Here is a 16,642-nt window from a genome sequence, read left to right on the forward strand (position 1 = left end):
CACAATTCTACTAACCAGCATTTTCCCCAAACACTCCAGCTTTTTAATTTTTTTATTTCTTTGTTTGTTTGTATTATTTTATTTCTTTTTAGCTTGAAGGTTAAAAATTTGAAAGATGAGTTAACACCACAAAAAGGGAAATGCATTTGTCTATACGCAGGGATTGATACAAGTAACCAAAGTCACAGAAAAATCTTCATATGAACCTTAAAAAGAAAAATGGATACCTATTTGTTAGATAGGAGTAAACTATATATGACTTAAATGGTGTCTGGAAATTAAATTAGCTGCCAAGCATATGATTTCATGCTTGTTGTTCTTGTTCCAATACAGAATTTACAAGGAAAGTAAACATTTAAAAGTCAGATTTAAAAGCTTACTGTCTCTTAGGATTTCGACTACTGGCTTATATTATTTCCTCTCTTCAGCTGGAAGTCCAAGATCTTCCCTTGTCCCCATACCTCTATCACTCCCAGACATTCTCATAAAAATGCCTACTCGTCTAGCTCTGCCATATCTTGCTTTTCCAAATAGTCTTAAGTGCCTAGATCTCTGGCCCTCTGTGGAATCTGTTTTCTAAACTGCTTCCCGTCTCCATTTTTGTTCCCCTCTTCACAATGGTCTGAGTTCTAATTGATTCTATTTCTACTTCAAATCAACTTAAATCTGCTTTGATATAAGATCATCCTCACTTAAAATAGTTGGATATCTTCTTGTAGCAATGAATGAGTTTGCAAGCATTCACTATGATAGCAAACGAGCTAAGAATCCAATTTTACTTGAGGTTCCTTCCTTTGGATAATTTGCTATTTTTTCCATTGTATTTTTGCTCTACATGTATGTTGTTGATATTGTGGCAATGAAAACTGAAATGGATCCTGTTAGTGACAAGCTATCTTTATGAGGCACACAAAACGAGGCTTAGTTCCAATCATTCAATGGGTAAAGAGGCTACCGACCCCTTGAAATCACCCCATACTCCATCTGGTCCTTCTCTGCAGCGGCCTAACATCACGGTGAGTGAAGACAGTCCAGTTCTTCTCACCTCTCCACAGTACCAGAAATCCAAAATAAACTGGATTCTCTCCCGTTCTCAGAATGTTTTCCTATTCCTCTATCCTTTACATTTCTGTTCTCTCCGTATAAACCTTTCTTTAATATTTTTCAGCCACATAATTTTCCAAATGCTTCCCTAGGATTCCTGTACGAGGGATGGATGACCTCAATCAGGCGGAGCCGTCAAATTTCCCAGAGTCAAGTCACTGCACAAAGTTCCTAGAGTTTGCATTCTACTGCTGCTCCCTCTAGGAAACAGATTATTCCCTCTCCCACCCCCCCAAGGAGCCCAAACCTGGCCCACAGGGCCTAACTTGGTTTGCCCAGGACCGATCTCAATCGTGCTGTCCCTTCTTCATCCCTGCAATTCAGGTGAAAGGAGACACAGTGTTCTAACCCATACAAGGGACTCCTCCTTTTGATTTTCTCCCCTTGCTCCATGATATTCCTTCTCTACCCACTTTTTACTGTCACAATGGAGACTAAAGCACTTCCTGCTGTGCTATAGGGTTGGAAAAGAAACTTTACTTCCCAGCCCACCCCCAGGGGCACAGTGAGGCTATTTATGGGCAACATTAAGCTAAAGCAGAATCTCCGTGAAAATGTTAGTTTAAAAAGAGTTTGAGTGGATGCCACTTCCATGGATATTTTCTAAGCCTATTTATTCATATTACAAACTAATTCTCTTTTCCACTCTTTATAACAAAAAGTAAGATATGTTCCTGTTTAGTACATCAAGGCAGAGCTCAGAGCCAACTTGGAGCTAAAGGAGGCGGCTTGAATTGGCTGCAAACGTCCAAGTGTTTTTTCCAAGAGACAGCTTCCTACATACTAACCATCTCTTATTTATTCTCTCCCTGGGATTAAGTATCTTCTTTTCAAATAACTGTCAATCGAGTTCGAATGAAGAAAGGCTTCTATGGTCCAGCCCTTTCATGCATCCTAGTATATCTTATGATGAGGAGGCCCATGGTTTTCCAGAATAAGTTTATATCTCACACAGGTATAAGAAGGACAGAAGTTGAAAACTTTCAACACTCACATCTGGCCACAAACATAACATCTGACATATCTCCTAACAATAGATTGTAGTTGAGATGCTGACTTTCTTGCCCAGGAGACCACCCTAGAGACACTCAGGAGGGATACTCTCCAATAGGAGAGATTTATTCATAATCATAAAGGAACACTGTTACTTTAGTCCTATCCTCAAACTTGCAAACTTTATGTCAAATTGAGCCCAGCACTGTGGTTCCACAGTCTAATAAGATATTCTCACTCCTTTTTTTCTAAATTTTTCTCCAATTTTTATTATTTAAAACATTTCCTCTTACTGGATCTCAGATTTTTATGATTTAATCTCAGAAACATGTATAATGAACAAATAATTCCTTTTACAAGGAATTGCACGATGTTACAGCAAACTGGCTGGAACTTTATGCTAATAAGGTTATTGCTCAAAGTTCAAACTCTACTAGGGCTAATAAATAGTTCAGCTTCTCACAAGAAAAAGCAACAAATGCTTTGCCTAACTCAGGTTATCTCATGTAGGCAATTGGTCACAAAGGAGAGCTGGCCAGAATATGGATGGCTTAGTACAAAAAATAATTGCCACTCTGGGAAAACAATTGAAGGCTCATGTTCTCCTTAGGATGAGTCAATTGTTCACTTTCTTATGTGGTCAAGTACTTATTTTGGACTCTAGTTCTCCTAGCTAGTCTCTATTTACTGTTTCTCTTTATCTACCTCTTCTACCACAGGAATGGCAGTAGTACCATCAAAAGATGAGAAAAACCCTAACTAGAGAAATTCTTTGGAGACTTAAGAGAAAGAATTTGGAAGAAATTGGGCTGACATGCCCACTTCTGGAGGAAACAAGTTATATTGCCAGAAGGAACCTAGAAAGTACTGCCAAAAATGACAAAGCTTTTGGCAAGAAACTGGAAGATTTTTCTGAACTTCCCTGTGACTGTTGAAGGCACCACAACAGGCCTACATTCTCAGCTCCTCAGTTCCTCTCACCACCCATATGTTGCCAAGTCCCTGTTGATTCTACCTTCACAACATCGCTATATATCACCCCTTCTCTCCTCTGATCCTACCATTGACCTGCTGCAGTCTCTCAAGAGCTCCCACCTGGACTGCCGAAGTCCCCTTCTGGTTAATCTCCCCTGCTCAAGTTTCTCCCATTTCATGCCATCTCCCACTCAGTTTACCAAAGTGATTTTCCTAAATCACATCAAGCCCCTCTCCAAAAAACTCCAAAAGCTCCTTAGCACTCTCAAGATCAAATATAGAATCTTTTGTTTGGTTTTCAAGGCCCCTTTCTACCTTTCCCCTTCACCCGCTCTACAATGCAGAGACACTGGCTTCCTGGCTGTTCCTTCCACAAGTCCCTCCATCTCCAGACTCCACAGCCTATCCCCAAGCTGGAATTCTCTCCAGCTTCTGGCTTCCCCCACTTCCTTCTGGTCCCAGTTAAAGCCCCACCTTCTGCAGGAAGCCATTTGTGAGCTCCCTTCATGACAGAGTATCCGGCCTTCTCTCGTTTATAGACCACTATTTGAATGTTATTTCTCCCATCAGACTGAGAGCTCCTTGAAAGCTGGACCTTTACTGCCTGCCATCTAGGGGAGGGGGTGGAGGGAGGGAGGGAAAAAAAAATCGGAACAGAAACGAGTGTCAATATAAAGTAATTATTAAATAAAAATTAAATTAAAAAAAAAAAAGAAAGAAAACTGGACCTTTTTGGTATCCTAGGACTTATTACAGGGCCTCTCACCCAGTACCACAGCAGGCTGATACCCAGCAAGCGAGAGGATGCAGCACTTACTGGGCCTTAGCTACTAACTGTGAGATACTAAACAAGTCACTTGATTTGACTTCTATTTGTCTCCATTCCCTCAACTATAAATTGGGGGCAATAATAGCGCCTCCCTCCCAGGGTTGTTGTGAGGCTCAAACAAGAGAACATCTGTAAAAGCACCTAGAATAAAACATAGTAGATGACCTATAGAAGTGCTTATTCCCTTCTTTGTGTAGAAGCAAAAACCATCTGGACAAGACCAAGCCTGTGCAAAAGAAGCCCGTGGTATTGAAAGACATTATTTCTGCAGAACCCCTAAGTGAGATTCAGAACCATTCCAAGGATTTGGCCCAATTCCTCCAGAAAAACCAAGCACATGAGAAATGTCTACCATACCTGAACTGAACGGCCACAGATCTGGTCCATCATTACATCTTACATTTCTTGGACAGATATTGTTGTATCTAAGGAGATGGGGCAGACAGTGAACAGGGCCCAGCTTTGAAGAGGAGGATGAGAGAGGCTGGATTAGATTTAAATGGCATGTTGCTTTCACTGAACCCAGACTTCTTCCTGAAACATAGGTCTACCTACTTTTTATGGTTGGAGCTCTATGGCTGTGAATTCTGGAGTACCTGCCTCTCTGAAGAAGGAAGCTGCAGATCCTCAGATGCCCATGGAGTCATTAACCCATCACTAATGAAGAATTGCAATGAAAACATCTTACAAAGGATTTCTTTTATTTTTTATTTAAAGTTCAAATAGATATTGTTCTGTAAGAAATGACCAGCAGGATGATTTCAGAGAAGCTTGGAGAGACTTTCATGAACTGATACCGAGTGAAATGAGCAGAACTAGCAGATCATTATACACGACAACAAGACTATATGATGATCAGGTCTGATAGACATGGTTTTCTTTAACAATAAGATGATTCCAACAATCTTGTGATGAAGAGAGCTGTCTACACCCAAAGAGAGGACTGTGATAACTAAGTGTGGGCCACAACATAGTATTTTCATTCTTTTTGTTGTTGTTTGCTTGCATTTTATTTTTTTCTCATTTTTTCCTGTTTGATTTGATTTTTCTTGTGCAGCAAAATAATTGTATAAATAAGTATGCATATATTGGATTTAACATATATTTTTACCATGTTTAACATATATTGGATTACTTGCCATCTAGAAAAGGGGGTGAGGAAAGGGGGGGAATTGGAATACAAGGTTTTGTAAAGATTAATGTTGAAAAATTATGCATGCATATGTTTTGAAAATAAAAAGCTTTAATAAAAAACTTACATAGAAAATAGAAAACAAAAGAAGTTGTCATGTGCACAGCAGAACATATTCAAGGATTTAAAATATGTAACAATAAGTCTCCATTTCAATAAAGCATATATAATAATAAAACACATTGTATTTAGAACTGTCCACCTTTTCTTTGTTTCTTTATGGGTTTTCTTTTGTTCTATGTTTTATTCTTTTTTCCCTTTCTTTCTCCCCTCCATCTCCCCCAAGCAGGCTACAGTTAAGCATGGATATATTTATGTTTATATATATATATATAAATTATATACACACATACACATATATGCATTATCTCATTTCCTAACTCTTCTACTTTACTTCTACCCACTAACTTGCCTTGCTATTACTTAACCACTACCACCCCGAAGAATCCCTCCTTTATCCTCTCCCTCTTTAACCCTTTCTATATACCTTATCTCACTCCTGTTACTCCTTATCCTGTCCCTTTCCCTTTCATTTCTATAAAGATTTTAGAGGAAGCTATATCCTTCTTGGTATATAAGTATGTATGTGTGTATGTATTGTTCCTTCTTTAACCTATTCCCAACAGGAAAAGGATTTCATAATTACCAAATCACCCCTCCCCCCATCTAATTCTAGATCAGTTCTTGTTTTTGTACTTCATTCATACATGATAACCTAATAGTTCATTGAATGTTCTTTCTTCCCCCATGTAACATTATATTTAATTTTTTTTGATAAAATATTTTTAGTCACAGCCCTAGTTTCAAGACCAAAGATCTTTTATTGTAGCTAGTGATGTCTTGTGTGCATGACTTTGTTGCTCCAGCATATTTGAATTGTTTTGTTGTTGTTGTTTGCAAAATTTTCTCTGATCTACGGATTTCAAAATTTAACAATGAGATTCCTGTATGTTTTCTTTGTAAGATCTCTTTCAGGTGATGATTGGTGAATTTTTTCTATTTCTGTTTTTTCCTCCTATTTCTTGTATTATTGTATCTAGGTTCTTTTTTTTTGTTGTTGTTGTTCATAGCTTTAAGGTAGTCCAATTATTCTTATGTTTTCTTTTTATGATCTGTTTTCCAGATCTGTTGTTTTACTTGTGAGATCTCATATTCTCTTCTTTTTTTTCATTCTTCTTATTTTCCCAAGACTTGCTCAGAATTATGTAGTTGAGAAGTATCTGAGATCTTCCTGATTCCACGCCCATTGCCCTTTCCACTCTTTTCGGGTTCCTGAATTCTTTCACGTTGGATCTGTGCATTTCTGACCAGAGGGGATTCCCACAACTCTCAGCACTGCCACAAACCACAATAGTAGCACCTCTGTGCTTCAATAATTCTTTCTGCCATAAGTCCCAATGATCTAATCTCAGACATAGAATATCTATATTATCAAATTTGCCTCTTTAATTTAGGATAGTTCATTCATCTTTCTCCTGCATTTATACACAAACAACTGAGGCCATGGAATTTATTTCCAGCTCCTTCTTTGGATTTGTTTCCTGTGAACTGTGGGACATCTTTACTGTCATTTTTTTCCCTTTGTGATACTCTTCTACCCTGAATTTAGCTTGTTACAATAGTGCAGGCAGTTTTCTCTTTTCTCTTTCCTTTCCAGTTTGGGGCTTTCTTGATTAGCTCTTTAAGAAGCCAGGCAAATCCATTCTTACTAGCTTTTGTCAGGTATCCCCTAATCGATCAATCAACAAGCATTTATTAAGCAAGCACTTGCCTCATGCTATTCCCACTTTAAATTTTGAGAATATAAAGAAAAGCATAAACACAACACACTCTGTTTCTAGGAGCTTGCATTGGTAATGGAGGAGACAATTGGTAAATGAATAAGTACAGAAAGATATATGTGGAATAGAAGGCAGTAGCCACAGAACAGAAGATCCTGACCTTGGTAGGGGTGGGAGTAGAAAAGCCCAGGGACCCCTTCTCAGAAAAACCATAATGAAAGGAATACTAATTTTCAATTAGAGGTTGGTGAAAATAAAGAAGTATTTTTTTTCCTCATCCAAGTTCCCAGACCCCTGATTAACAACTCCTGTCTTACAGAAAAAAAAAATGGCTTTTGAACCAAGTCTTAAAGAAACTCAGAAAGCTTCAGATCTCTAAGTAAGGAAGGAAAACATTCCAGACATGGGGGACAGAGGGTATGAAGTCACAGACAGGAGATGGGAATGGCATGTGTGAGAAACAGCAGGGAGGCCAGTACCTCAGAGGCAAAAGACAGGAGGGTATAAAGTGTAAAAAGACTGAAGGGCAGGAAAAAGTCAGATTGTAAAAAGACTTCAGTGCTACACATAGGATCTCAAGAGGGAACCACAAGAATCATGGAAGGAGGCTCTGTGTGACTTAAGCAGAGGATGAGATGGACAGAAAAAAATGAAGGGAAGAGACCAGTTAGAAGGCTAATAATCTAGATATAATATAATATTATATTATACATAATAATATTATATGTTATTATATGAGACCCTTAGCTGCCCAGGGTAGTGACTGTATGAGTGGGAAGAAGGGGACACAGAGATGATTCAAATTTTCTCTACCATGACATAGAGATTTTTTCACCCAGAAAACTTATTTCACCTCTAGACTTCTCACAAAAGCTTCCCTGTGGCTTCTCCCTCATTGACCAGTTCCTCCCAGAACATCCCTATTAAAGAGAATACTCAGGCTTACCAGGGATGTATAAGAAACCATGTTTTCATTCCTCTCCAGGCTGCACTCATGACTCTCTAGACAGTCTGTCTGATGCCCCCCTACTGGCTTTGAGATGTCTGGGAGATATCTAGATAAAAATGTCCAATGAAGGGGAAGTGGGTTAGAGATATGCATATGAAACTGTACATGAACCCCTGGGAGCTAATGAGATCACCAGCTGAGAGAATACAGAGAGAAAAGATAAGAAGGCCTAGAACAGTCTTGAGAGAAAGCCACATTTAAAGATTATGATATGGTGGAAGATTTAGCAAAGGAAAGTGAGAAGTTAACAGCTCCATGTCTGACTAGAAGCTCATCATTCCTATATTTTAACAAGAAGCCCAAATCCCTTTTGCAAGCGCATTTTATTCGCCAAGATATTCCCTTTCCAAATTTGCCTCTCTTTTCTAAAATTCTGCATCCACCAAGCAGCAATAATGACAAATAATATTCATTCCTCTAAAACAGAGATTCTTACCCAGGAGTCTACTTACCATGGATAGACTTAAGACTCATGAAATTGGTTTTTGCAGGTATTTAAATAACTATTTATTGGTGTAATTGTTTTCCTTTATAATCTTACATATTTTATAAATTTACAAATATTATTCAGAGAAAGGTTTCATAAGTTTCACTAGACTTCCAGAAGGATCCACAACACAAAACAGGTTAAAAACCTCTGAATTAAACTCTTTTCTATTTAAGGTGTTTTAATTTTTGTCAGAATTTTTTAAGATTCCTCCAGGCAATATTGTTTGTACAACCATGAATCAACAGAAATGGGCAATACTTATCAAGCTTCCTGCCTTGGGAGATTATCTGTCACATCCTAGATGTATGCCCTAAGGAACAACTGATTTCTCCATTGTCAGTATCAGATCATTAGAATTAGTGAATGTTCAAATACTAACATGTATATTCTCACTTTCAGTTATAATCATCAGGAAATAATTGAAAGTAGTTGGTTCTGCACTGCTTACCTAAACTAGCTTTCCACTCTAGCAGCAACTCAAATTACTGGGGTACAATCACACCTATTTCCTACAGCCAAATACTTGCTGATCTGTCCCTACTACTGATGCTGCATTAATACTGAGAAGTGGGGCTTCCCTATTTCCCATTGTCAATCCATCTGGGAGATAGTCTCCATTTGCTTCCATTACCAAAACCAGGCTCTAGGCATCCACATAGCTCCCTTATGGCTTCTGAATGTGGTATGGAAAAATCAATTTATTTTTAGCTCCTAGATGGGGCAGAAGATAATGCACTGTTCCTAGAGTCAGGAAGACCCGAATTCAAATTCTACTTTAGATATTTACTGTGTGACCCTGGGTAAGTCACTTAACCCCGATTGCCTCAGTTGCTCATTTATATAATGAGGTAGAGAAGGAAATAGGTAAACAACTTAAGTATCTTTGCCAAAAAAAAAAAAAAAACAACAACCTCAAACAAGGTCACAGAAAGTTGGACACAACCAAATGACAACAATAAGACAAAATTGTGGGATGGGAGGTTAAGAAATTTCCAAAAAACAACTTTTACTAATAAATAAGAAAATAAACAAAAATAATGTCTAATATGTCCATTAAAGCAAAAAACTACAAAAATTGGTTAAGGGCACAGTCTAATCCAAATTTAAGTGAAATCTAGTCAAAAACAAAAAGAGCCATCCAATGTGTAGAGACAACTATCCCCTCATTATTTTCCTTCATCTAAAATGTCATCTGGGCTAGGTGTTGAATGCATTTCTAAACTGGCCTGGCATTTCCAATTTCATCTTATTTTTCCTTCAAGTATAAATGATCCTTTTCTCCCTATTCCTCAATTATGCTATACTTCTATTTAGCAACTACTTTGGTCCTCTTCTGTCCTAACATAATAGCTATCCTCTGAATAAGAAAGCTACTTCCCCTATCTTTACAACAAAGATTATGTGAAAAAACACTCTGTACTGAACTAGGAAGCTCAATTCCTCTGGAAGACTTAACACTGATCCCTCCTGACCTACCCCAAATGCCTGATGTTGTGAGGACTAATTTTGCCTACCCTTGGAGAATCAGAGTTTCTGCACTCTTTTATGCTAAGATAGCATGATTTCATTTACTTAGTGGTCGGTGATGTAGCCTGAAGAGTATTGTCTTTCTTTGCTGCCTTTTTATTAGTTCCTGCTGGCAGCCTTGAACCGGTTCCCCATCTTTTACGGTTTAAAAACTCAAGATCCATTTTTCTTTATTGTCTGAGGGATACCTTTCAGCTCTCAAGCCCCGAGTTCTATGAATCATCCAGTCCATTGCAGTTCATTTTATCAGCGTGATTCACATTCCCATACTTTCTTTGATGACTCACCCCTCAGGCATTCCCCATTTCTGCCAGAAAATGATCTTTCAGAATCCTTTTGGGGTACTTTTTTTTTTTTTGATCTGGAACTGTCATTCCATTGATGAAGAGAACTCCTAGATGAGATAGCTCCCTCTCCTAATGCACAATAGCAATTGTTCATTTTAGAAAGTTGCTTGGAGCAATTAAAAAGTAAATGACTTGCCTAGAATCACACAGCCAATATGTGCCAGAATTTGTCTAGCTATATATCTACTGTAGTAAGCTAATTTTCATCCTATATTTAAATGTTTATCGTTCCAAAACTTAAGACAGAGTAAAACATGACATCCAATTTCAATCAATGGAAAGAGGCCATTATCTTCCTTTTCCATTTTCCTTGCAAACTTTTAAGTGAAACCGGGTTAAAATGATTAGTATTATATTCCCTCAGTTTCCTTACCTCCTCAGTCTTTAAAACATCCCATATTTGGGCATGATCCTCAACCAACCACTGTGCTGTGTTCTCCATCTTGGTGGAAATTTTAGACTTTGATACTGCAGAAATGGGTTCCTCTATAGTTTTCCCATCCATGTTGGAAGAACAAGATTCAGGTCCGAAGCATTATAGATCTGTGTAGAAAAAATAAGATATGAATGAAAAGTAAACACCGAGGTAAACAGACATCAAGGCAGATACAACCAGGTGGCAGCAAAAGCCTCCAACTGTGAAAACAGGTAGGAGCAGTTGCTAAAGATGCTGAAGAGATGACATAGGCAGGATCTGGTAATTGGCTGGCTTTGAAAAATGAGGGAGAGGAAAGGTTCAGGGATAACGCAAAGATTTCAAACGTGGAAGACTGAGTGAATGATGGTGCCGGCAACAGAAAGAGTAAAATCTGGAAAAGATTATAAATTCAGTTTGGAGCATGTAAAGTTTGAGATGCTAATGGGATGTCTAAGCAAATATACTCTATAGGCAATAGTAGCTACAGATCTGAAACTTGGAAAAGAGATCAAGGCAGGAGATGTACATATGTGAGTCATCTATATAAATAACATTTGAAGGGGTGAAAGTGAATGAGATTGCCAAGAGTGTAAAGAAAAAAGAAGTGGGAAATACCCATGCTGAAGACTCAGGAAGACGTTAAGGAGCCCCCACTGAATGTGATACTCTCTACACAGTAAGTTTAACAGTTCTAAATCTATCTAGACACCATAGTGCTCCCTGTGCCTAGTCCAATGTTCAGTATACAGATGGTGCTTAAATAGTGTTTGTTGAACAGAATGATTGAAAAGTTCAGAGAAGATCTCATGGGATATGGCACACATACACGTAATTATAATATCATATGATAAAAATGGTGTAAGTGAAATGCTGTTGGGGGTCTAAGGAAAGAAACCTCATTATTGAATAAGGGAAAGATGAGATGAGGTTAGGTTATAAAAATTTAAATTTTAATTTAAATATTATGTTTTTTTAATGTAATCTCAGAGGGTGGAAAGGAAGTCGGTAGCTAGAGGAGCAGGGCAGGGCATTCCAGGGATATAAAAATGTGAGCAAGAGCATAGAAGTAGGAAAAGGTGTTTGTGTGGCCAAGGGTCTTAAATACAGGAGAGGGCAGTGGTGGGGAGTGGGGGAGGAGGAGGAAGGGGAAAGCATGTGTTAAGGCTGGAAAGGTAAGACAACAGCAGAGATCCTATAGCTACAAGAAGCTCCCACCAAAAACTTCTGAGCGTATATAAGTTCTGTATAAAGAAGGTTAGTCTAACAGTTACATAAGGGGTAGATTGGAAGGAAGAGACCAGAATGTAGAAAACCTGGTGTAATAAGAGCTATACTAGGGTGGGGACAGTAAGAATAGAAGATTTCAAGATAATTCACAAGAAGAGCTGAAAGAACTTATTAGATGACTAGATTAAAGAGGTAAGGGGGTAGGCTAAAGGAAAGATTATCATCAGTGGGATATTTCAAACATGGGAGATTGGATGACTGGTGGTACCACTGATAGAATAAGTGAAGCGAAGAGGAGGAAGTGATTTGAAATGGGAAGAGGGAATAATAAGCTTCTTTCTAGAAAAGTAGAGTTTGTGGGGCCAGCAATACGTGTGAATGAAATTAGTCCACACACAGTTGTCACCTTTAGTAACATTTAACAAGCATTTATTAAGCACTTACTATGTGCCAGGAACTGTGCTAAGAGGAGATGAAAGGGATATTAGACAAACATTTGGCTCACAAGAAGCCCTACCCTAAAGAAACTTGCATTCATTCTATCAAGCTTAGGGAATAGAACTATTATGGCTGTATCCCACCACTAGAAATTTATTTGGGGACTGTATTTTTTATTTCATCGACACAGGGAACTTCTGGTGTGGACATTCTCTGTCAATGTGGATCAGGAACTGATCTCCAATTTGTTATTTTAGAGAATTACCAAGCATGCTACAAAGCTAAGTGACTTACACAGGATCAAACAGATGGAATGTGGCAGAGGGGAGACTGGAACCAGGTCTTCTAACCCCAAGAACAGCCATCTATCCACTAAGACAACAGCTTGTTGCTATTATTATCATTTGTCCTTTGCTCTGGAAGAGAATCCTCATCTCGGGGAGGTGATACCATGTCATGCAAGTAAATTGGATTTAGATGAGGGAGGGCTGTGCAAAAGTCATCAAAACATCTGGGTCCAATGGCAAGATACAGATCAAGACCACTAAAGATGGCCTTGGACGCAGTGGGAAAGATCTTGGCCTTTTTAAGCTAAAGTGTTCAACAGGTCTCAGTTTCACTGAGGCTGTAACCCCTGTGAGTACAGCTGGCCGGGAGCTAGTCAGTGAGAAGATTCCCTCTCTGTGTGTGTGTTCACATAGGGTATCATACCCTTACCTGCAGATGCTCTTAAAAGCATTTTTCTCTCCTACACCTCTGAATCCTCCCAAGATATTTTGGGGTTTACTGGCTAGATCTCTCTTAAGGACCAGACTTAAACTAAACTAAACCAATCTAATTGTAATTGGCCACCAACAGGTCCTAGGCCAAGCTCTCTTTGATCATTGTTTGGATCCTTGTAGACTCAAGTTGAATGTAAATAGCAGTCATTTCTGCTTTGGCCAGAAACCCTGAAGTTCTATTTGTTTGTTTGTTTGTTTTTTGTTTTTTTTTTCATTCATTAATTTATTTAGATTTTTTTTGGACAAAGTGAAAGAGGAGATCCATTGCCTCAATTGCTACCTATTCTTAATCACTGAATGGATGCAGCTTTTGTCACTCTGAGACCTGTTGAAGATCGTAGCTTTAAAAGGCCACGGTCTCCCACTGCATCTATCCAGGGCCATCTCCAGTCGTCCTGATCTCTATCTGGCCACTGGACCCAGATGGCTCTGGAGGGGAAAGTGAGGCAGGTGACCTTGCCCAGCACAATCCTCCCTCATTTAAATCCAATTCAGTTGCATGTCATGGCATCCCCTCCCAGATGCCATGATCCTCAACAACAACAACATCAACAAGCCTACTTTGTGCCAGGAACTAGTGCCCAAGCACTTATTATATAAATGCAACCTGGTCCCGATGGAAGCTTATTCCAAACTAAGGAGAATGTGTCAGGGAGTAAGAATTGTAAATTGTGTAGTACAAAGTCCTTCAGAGTAATCGTGGAGTTAGTTGAATGTCAGGGAGGACACAGAAGGAGGGTCACAAAGCATCTGGAGGGAGACAACTGGAGGAGCCCAACTGAGAGAAACTAGAGCAGGGAAAGTGCATCTGGGGAGCTGAGCAGGCAGCATCATGGCCACTGTCCCTGGGGACATCCTGCCATATGGAGTCCTGGAGGAGAGGCTGAGGGGACAGGCTAGCCTCAGAGATCTCTACTGGGAGCAAAGACTTCAGGCTAAGCTTAGTGAGCGATTACCTTCTCAAAAACTGCAGAAAAGCTGCTCGAGGTTGGTTTGTTTCACTGGCTTGATGCTTGTTTGGATGCACCTGGTGCCTGCTTCCGATCCCTTTCCTTCCCTTGCTCTAACTTGTTCTACTATAATGACCTTATTTGATTTCTCATAAACATCTCTGGGTGACCCTGAACACTGTGCACTGTCTATACTATGCCAGAGTAGTACAGAAATAAGGGGAAACCCAGTAACTATAATTTATATAGAATGTAAGGAAGGACAGAGAGTTCAGTCTCTGGATAGTAGCTAGAGAAAAAATTTCCCCTCTAACCTGAAAGCTTTGAGCTTTTTACCATATTCAATTAACAACCAGTAGAAAGAGTCTGTATTTTGTAAGCTTTTCAAACCAAAAAAGATCTTTGTGGATTCAGGCTATTACTTCTGGCAAACCACAGCTTATCTCTGTGACCTCTAGCAACCTAGGTTATTTTATACGAGGGCAATTGGGACATTCTCTGTCTCAATCCCAATTGGTGAAGAAGCGTGGAGGAGGAGACCAGAGAAATTCCTTCCTCCGAGTCAGCTCTGTGGTAGAGACAGGCTCGTGAGGGAAAGAACCTTTTTTCTGTTTAAAGCGGTGAATGAGGATCCAGTACCAGTGGGTCAGCTCTACCCACCCCAGGGCCACTTAAAGATTAATACTCAAACTGATCTTCAAACTCAGAGATTTTAAGAGTTCCCTCCACCACTGGCTGCATTTCATCCATGACTGCCCATTCTGTCTCTCAACCATCTTGTCCCAAAAGTTCAATGGGGTTCCTGAGATGGGGCCCAAGTAGTGGCCATTTCACTAATTCGTTCTTATCTAAACTAGATAAAGAGTAGGTGCACATATATATTCCCAAACACTTAAATGCAAAAATAATATATTAGATTTAAAAGGAATATATAGCTGGACACAGAAAGGGCGAGTGGGATGTAAGAGGAACTATAGAAGAGGAAGAAAGAATAATTATAATTCATACAATTCAAAAAACCGAAACAAGCTTCATCTTCAGAAGGCTGAACATAAAATAGGGAGGGTGGAGGTAGGAACAAACTATGAAATAAAGTGTAAGAAACTGATATTGGGATCTAGGCTTAATGTAGAAAGAAAAGGCAGAGGAGTAGGAACAGATTGCTTCCATTATAGTTTACCAGTATTGATCTTCTTCACCCACTTCTTTGTAAAAAGACAAATCAAAAGGAAAAGAAGAAAAAGTCTGTTGCCTCTTACTCTCCTTCATTCCCCCTGTTTCATACAAACAAGCCTTCTTGCTGTTCCCTGTAAGACATTATCTCTCTCTTCGTAAAGCCCCTGCTTTATGATGGTCTCATCCCTCCATGCCTGGAGAACATTTTGTCCTGGCCTCTGCCTCAAGGAATCCCTGGCTTTCTTTAAGGCTCAACATGGGAATCTAACTCAGGTGCTGGAAAAGAAAGGAGAAAGGGAGAAAAAGAGGGGTAGAGAGAGAGAGAGACAAACAGACAAGAGAGAGACAGACAGACAGACAGACAAGAGGAGGGGAAGGAGGAGGGAGGGAAGGAGAGGGAGAGGGAAAAGGAGAGAGAGAGGGAAGGAAAGGGAGCAAAGAAGGAAGGGAAGGAGGAAGGGGGAAAGAAGGTAAAAGGAGAGGGGAAGAGGGGAAGGAAGGGAAGAGAAGGAAGGGAGAAAAGAAGGAGGAAGAGAAAAAGGAGGGAGGAAGAGAGGAAGGAGGAAGGGAGGAAGCAACTAGGGGAAGGAAGAAAGAGAGAAAGAGAAAGAAAAAAGAGAAAGTCATTATTATTATGCAAGATGTAAAGACTCAACAAATGCTAGCATTTTATAGACACCTCTGAGGAAGAAACAATGTGTTTTCTGTTTTGTTTATTGAACTGTAGTTGTGGAAAGATACAAAGATAGCTAAAGAGAAAGGAAGAGAGCAGCCATAAGGCCCAAACACTCCTTTTGAATGCCAAAAGATTTTTGAAAATTATTTGTACTGGGTAATGTTGGATAAGTCATTTTTCTGAGTCAGTGCCTCAGGTTCTTGATCTGTAAAATATATAGGGCATTTTTTTTTTTTTTGGCTTCCCAAAGTTAGTGCAAAATAAAGAAATAATCAAAGCAGTTGTGATGTACTATGAAAACAAAATACTTAATACAGTCACATTAATAACCCATGAGCAGAAGGCACACCAGCTATCAAACAAAGGCTATTCTTAACAGACACTGTGATGAATGAGGCTGACACACATACATGTAAGAAAATAAACAAAGGAAAGCCGGGTGGGGCTTTCTGCCAGGAAAAAAAAAAAAAGTTATCATCCAACTTAAAACAAACAGGCAAAATGGAAACAGGCCAGATTAGTAGGGAAGGAAATGCCATTGTTGTTGTTCGAGATAATACTGTAAACAATAAATAATCAAACAAAACAGTAGGAAAATTAAATAAAAGGATTGGACTGTGTCTCTTATAAACCATGGAAACGTAGTCAGAAAAAAATACGCCAATTATAAAACTCTGAGGGCAAACAATCAAACATCTGCAGGATATGATCAGTTGCACTGGGGATCA

General features: G+C 39.2%; 1 protein-coding gene across 1 annotated transcript in view; it reads right to left on the minus strand.

The window, feature by feature from the left end:
• Positions 1-10,781, minus strand: part of RGL1 (ral guanine nucleotide dissociation stimulator like 1) — a 204,071-nt gene extending 193,290 nt beyond the window's left edge. Inside the window, exon 1 of the mRNA XM_051998795.1 lies at positions 10,621-10,781. Coding sequence (XP_051854755.1) covers positions 10,621-10,752 — 132 coding nt within the window. The 5' untranslated portion in view covers positions 10,753-10,781. The remainder of the gene's footprint in view (positions 1-10,620) is intronic.
• Positions 10,782-16,642: the final 5,861 nt, after the last annotated feature.

Source organism: Antechinus flavipes, chromosome 4 (genome assembly GCF_016432865.1).
Source record: "Antechinus flavipes isolate AdamAnt ecotype Samford, QLD, Australia chromosome 4, AdamAnt_v2, whole genome shotgun sequence".
Classification (NCBI taxonomy): Eukaryota; Metazoa; Chordata; class Mammalia; order Dasyuromorphia; family Dasyuridae; genus Antechinus; species Antechinus flavipes.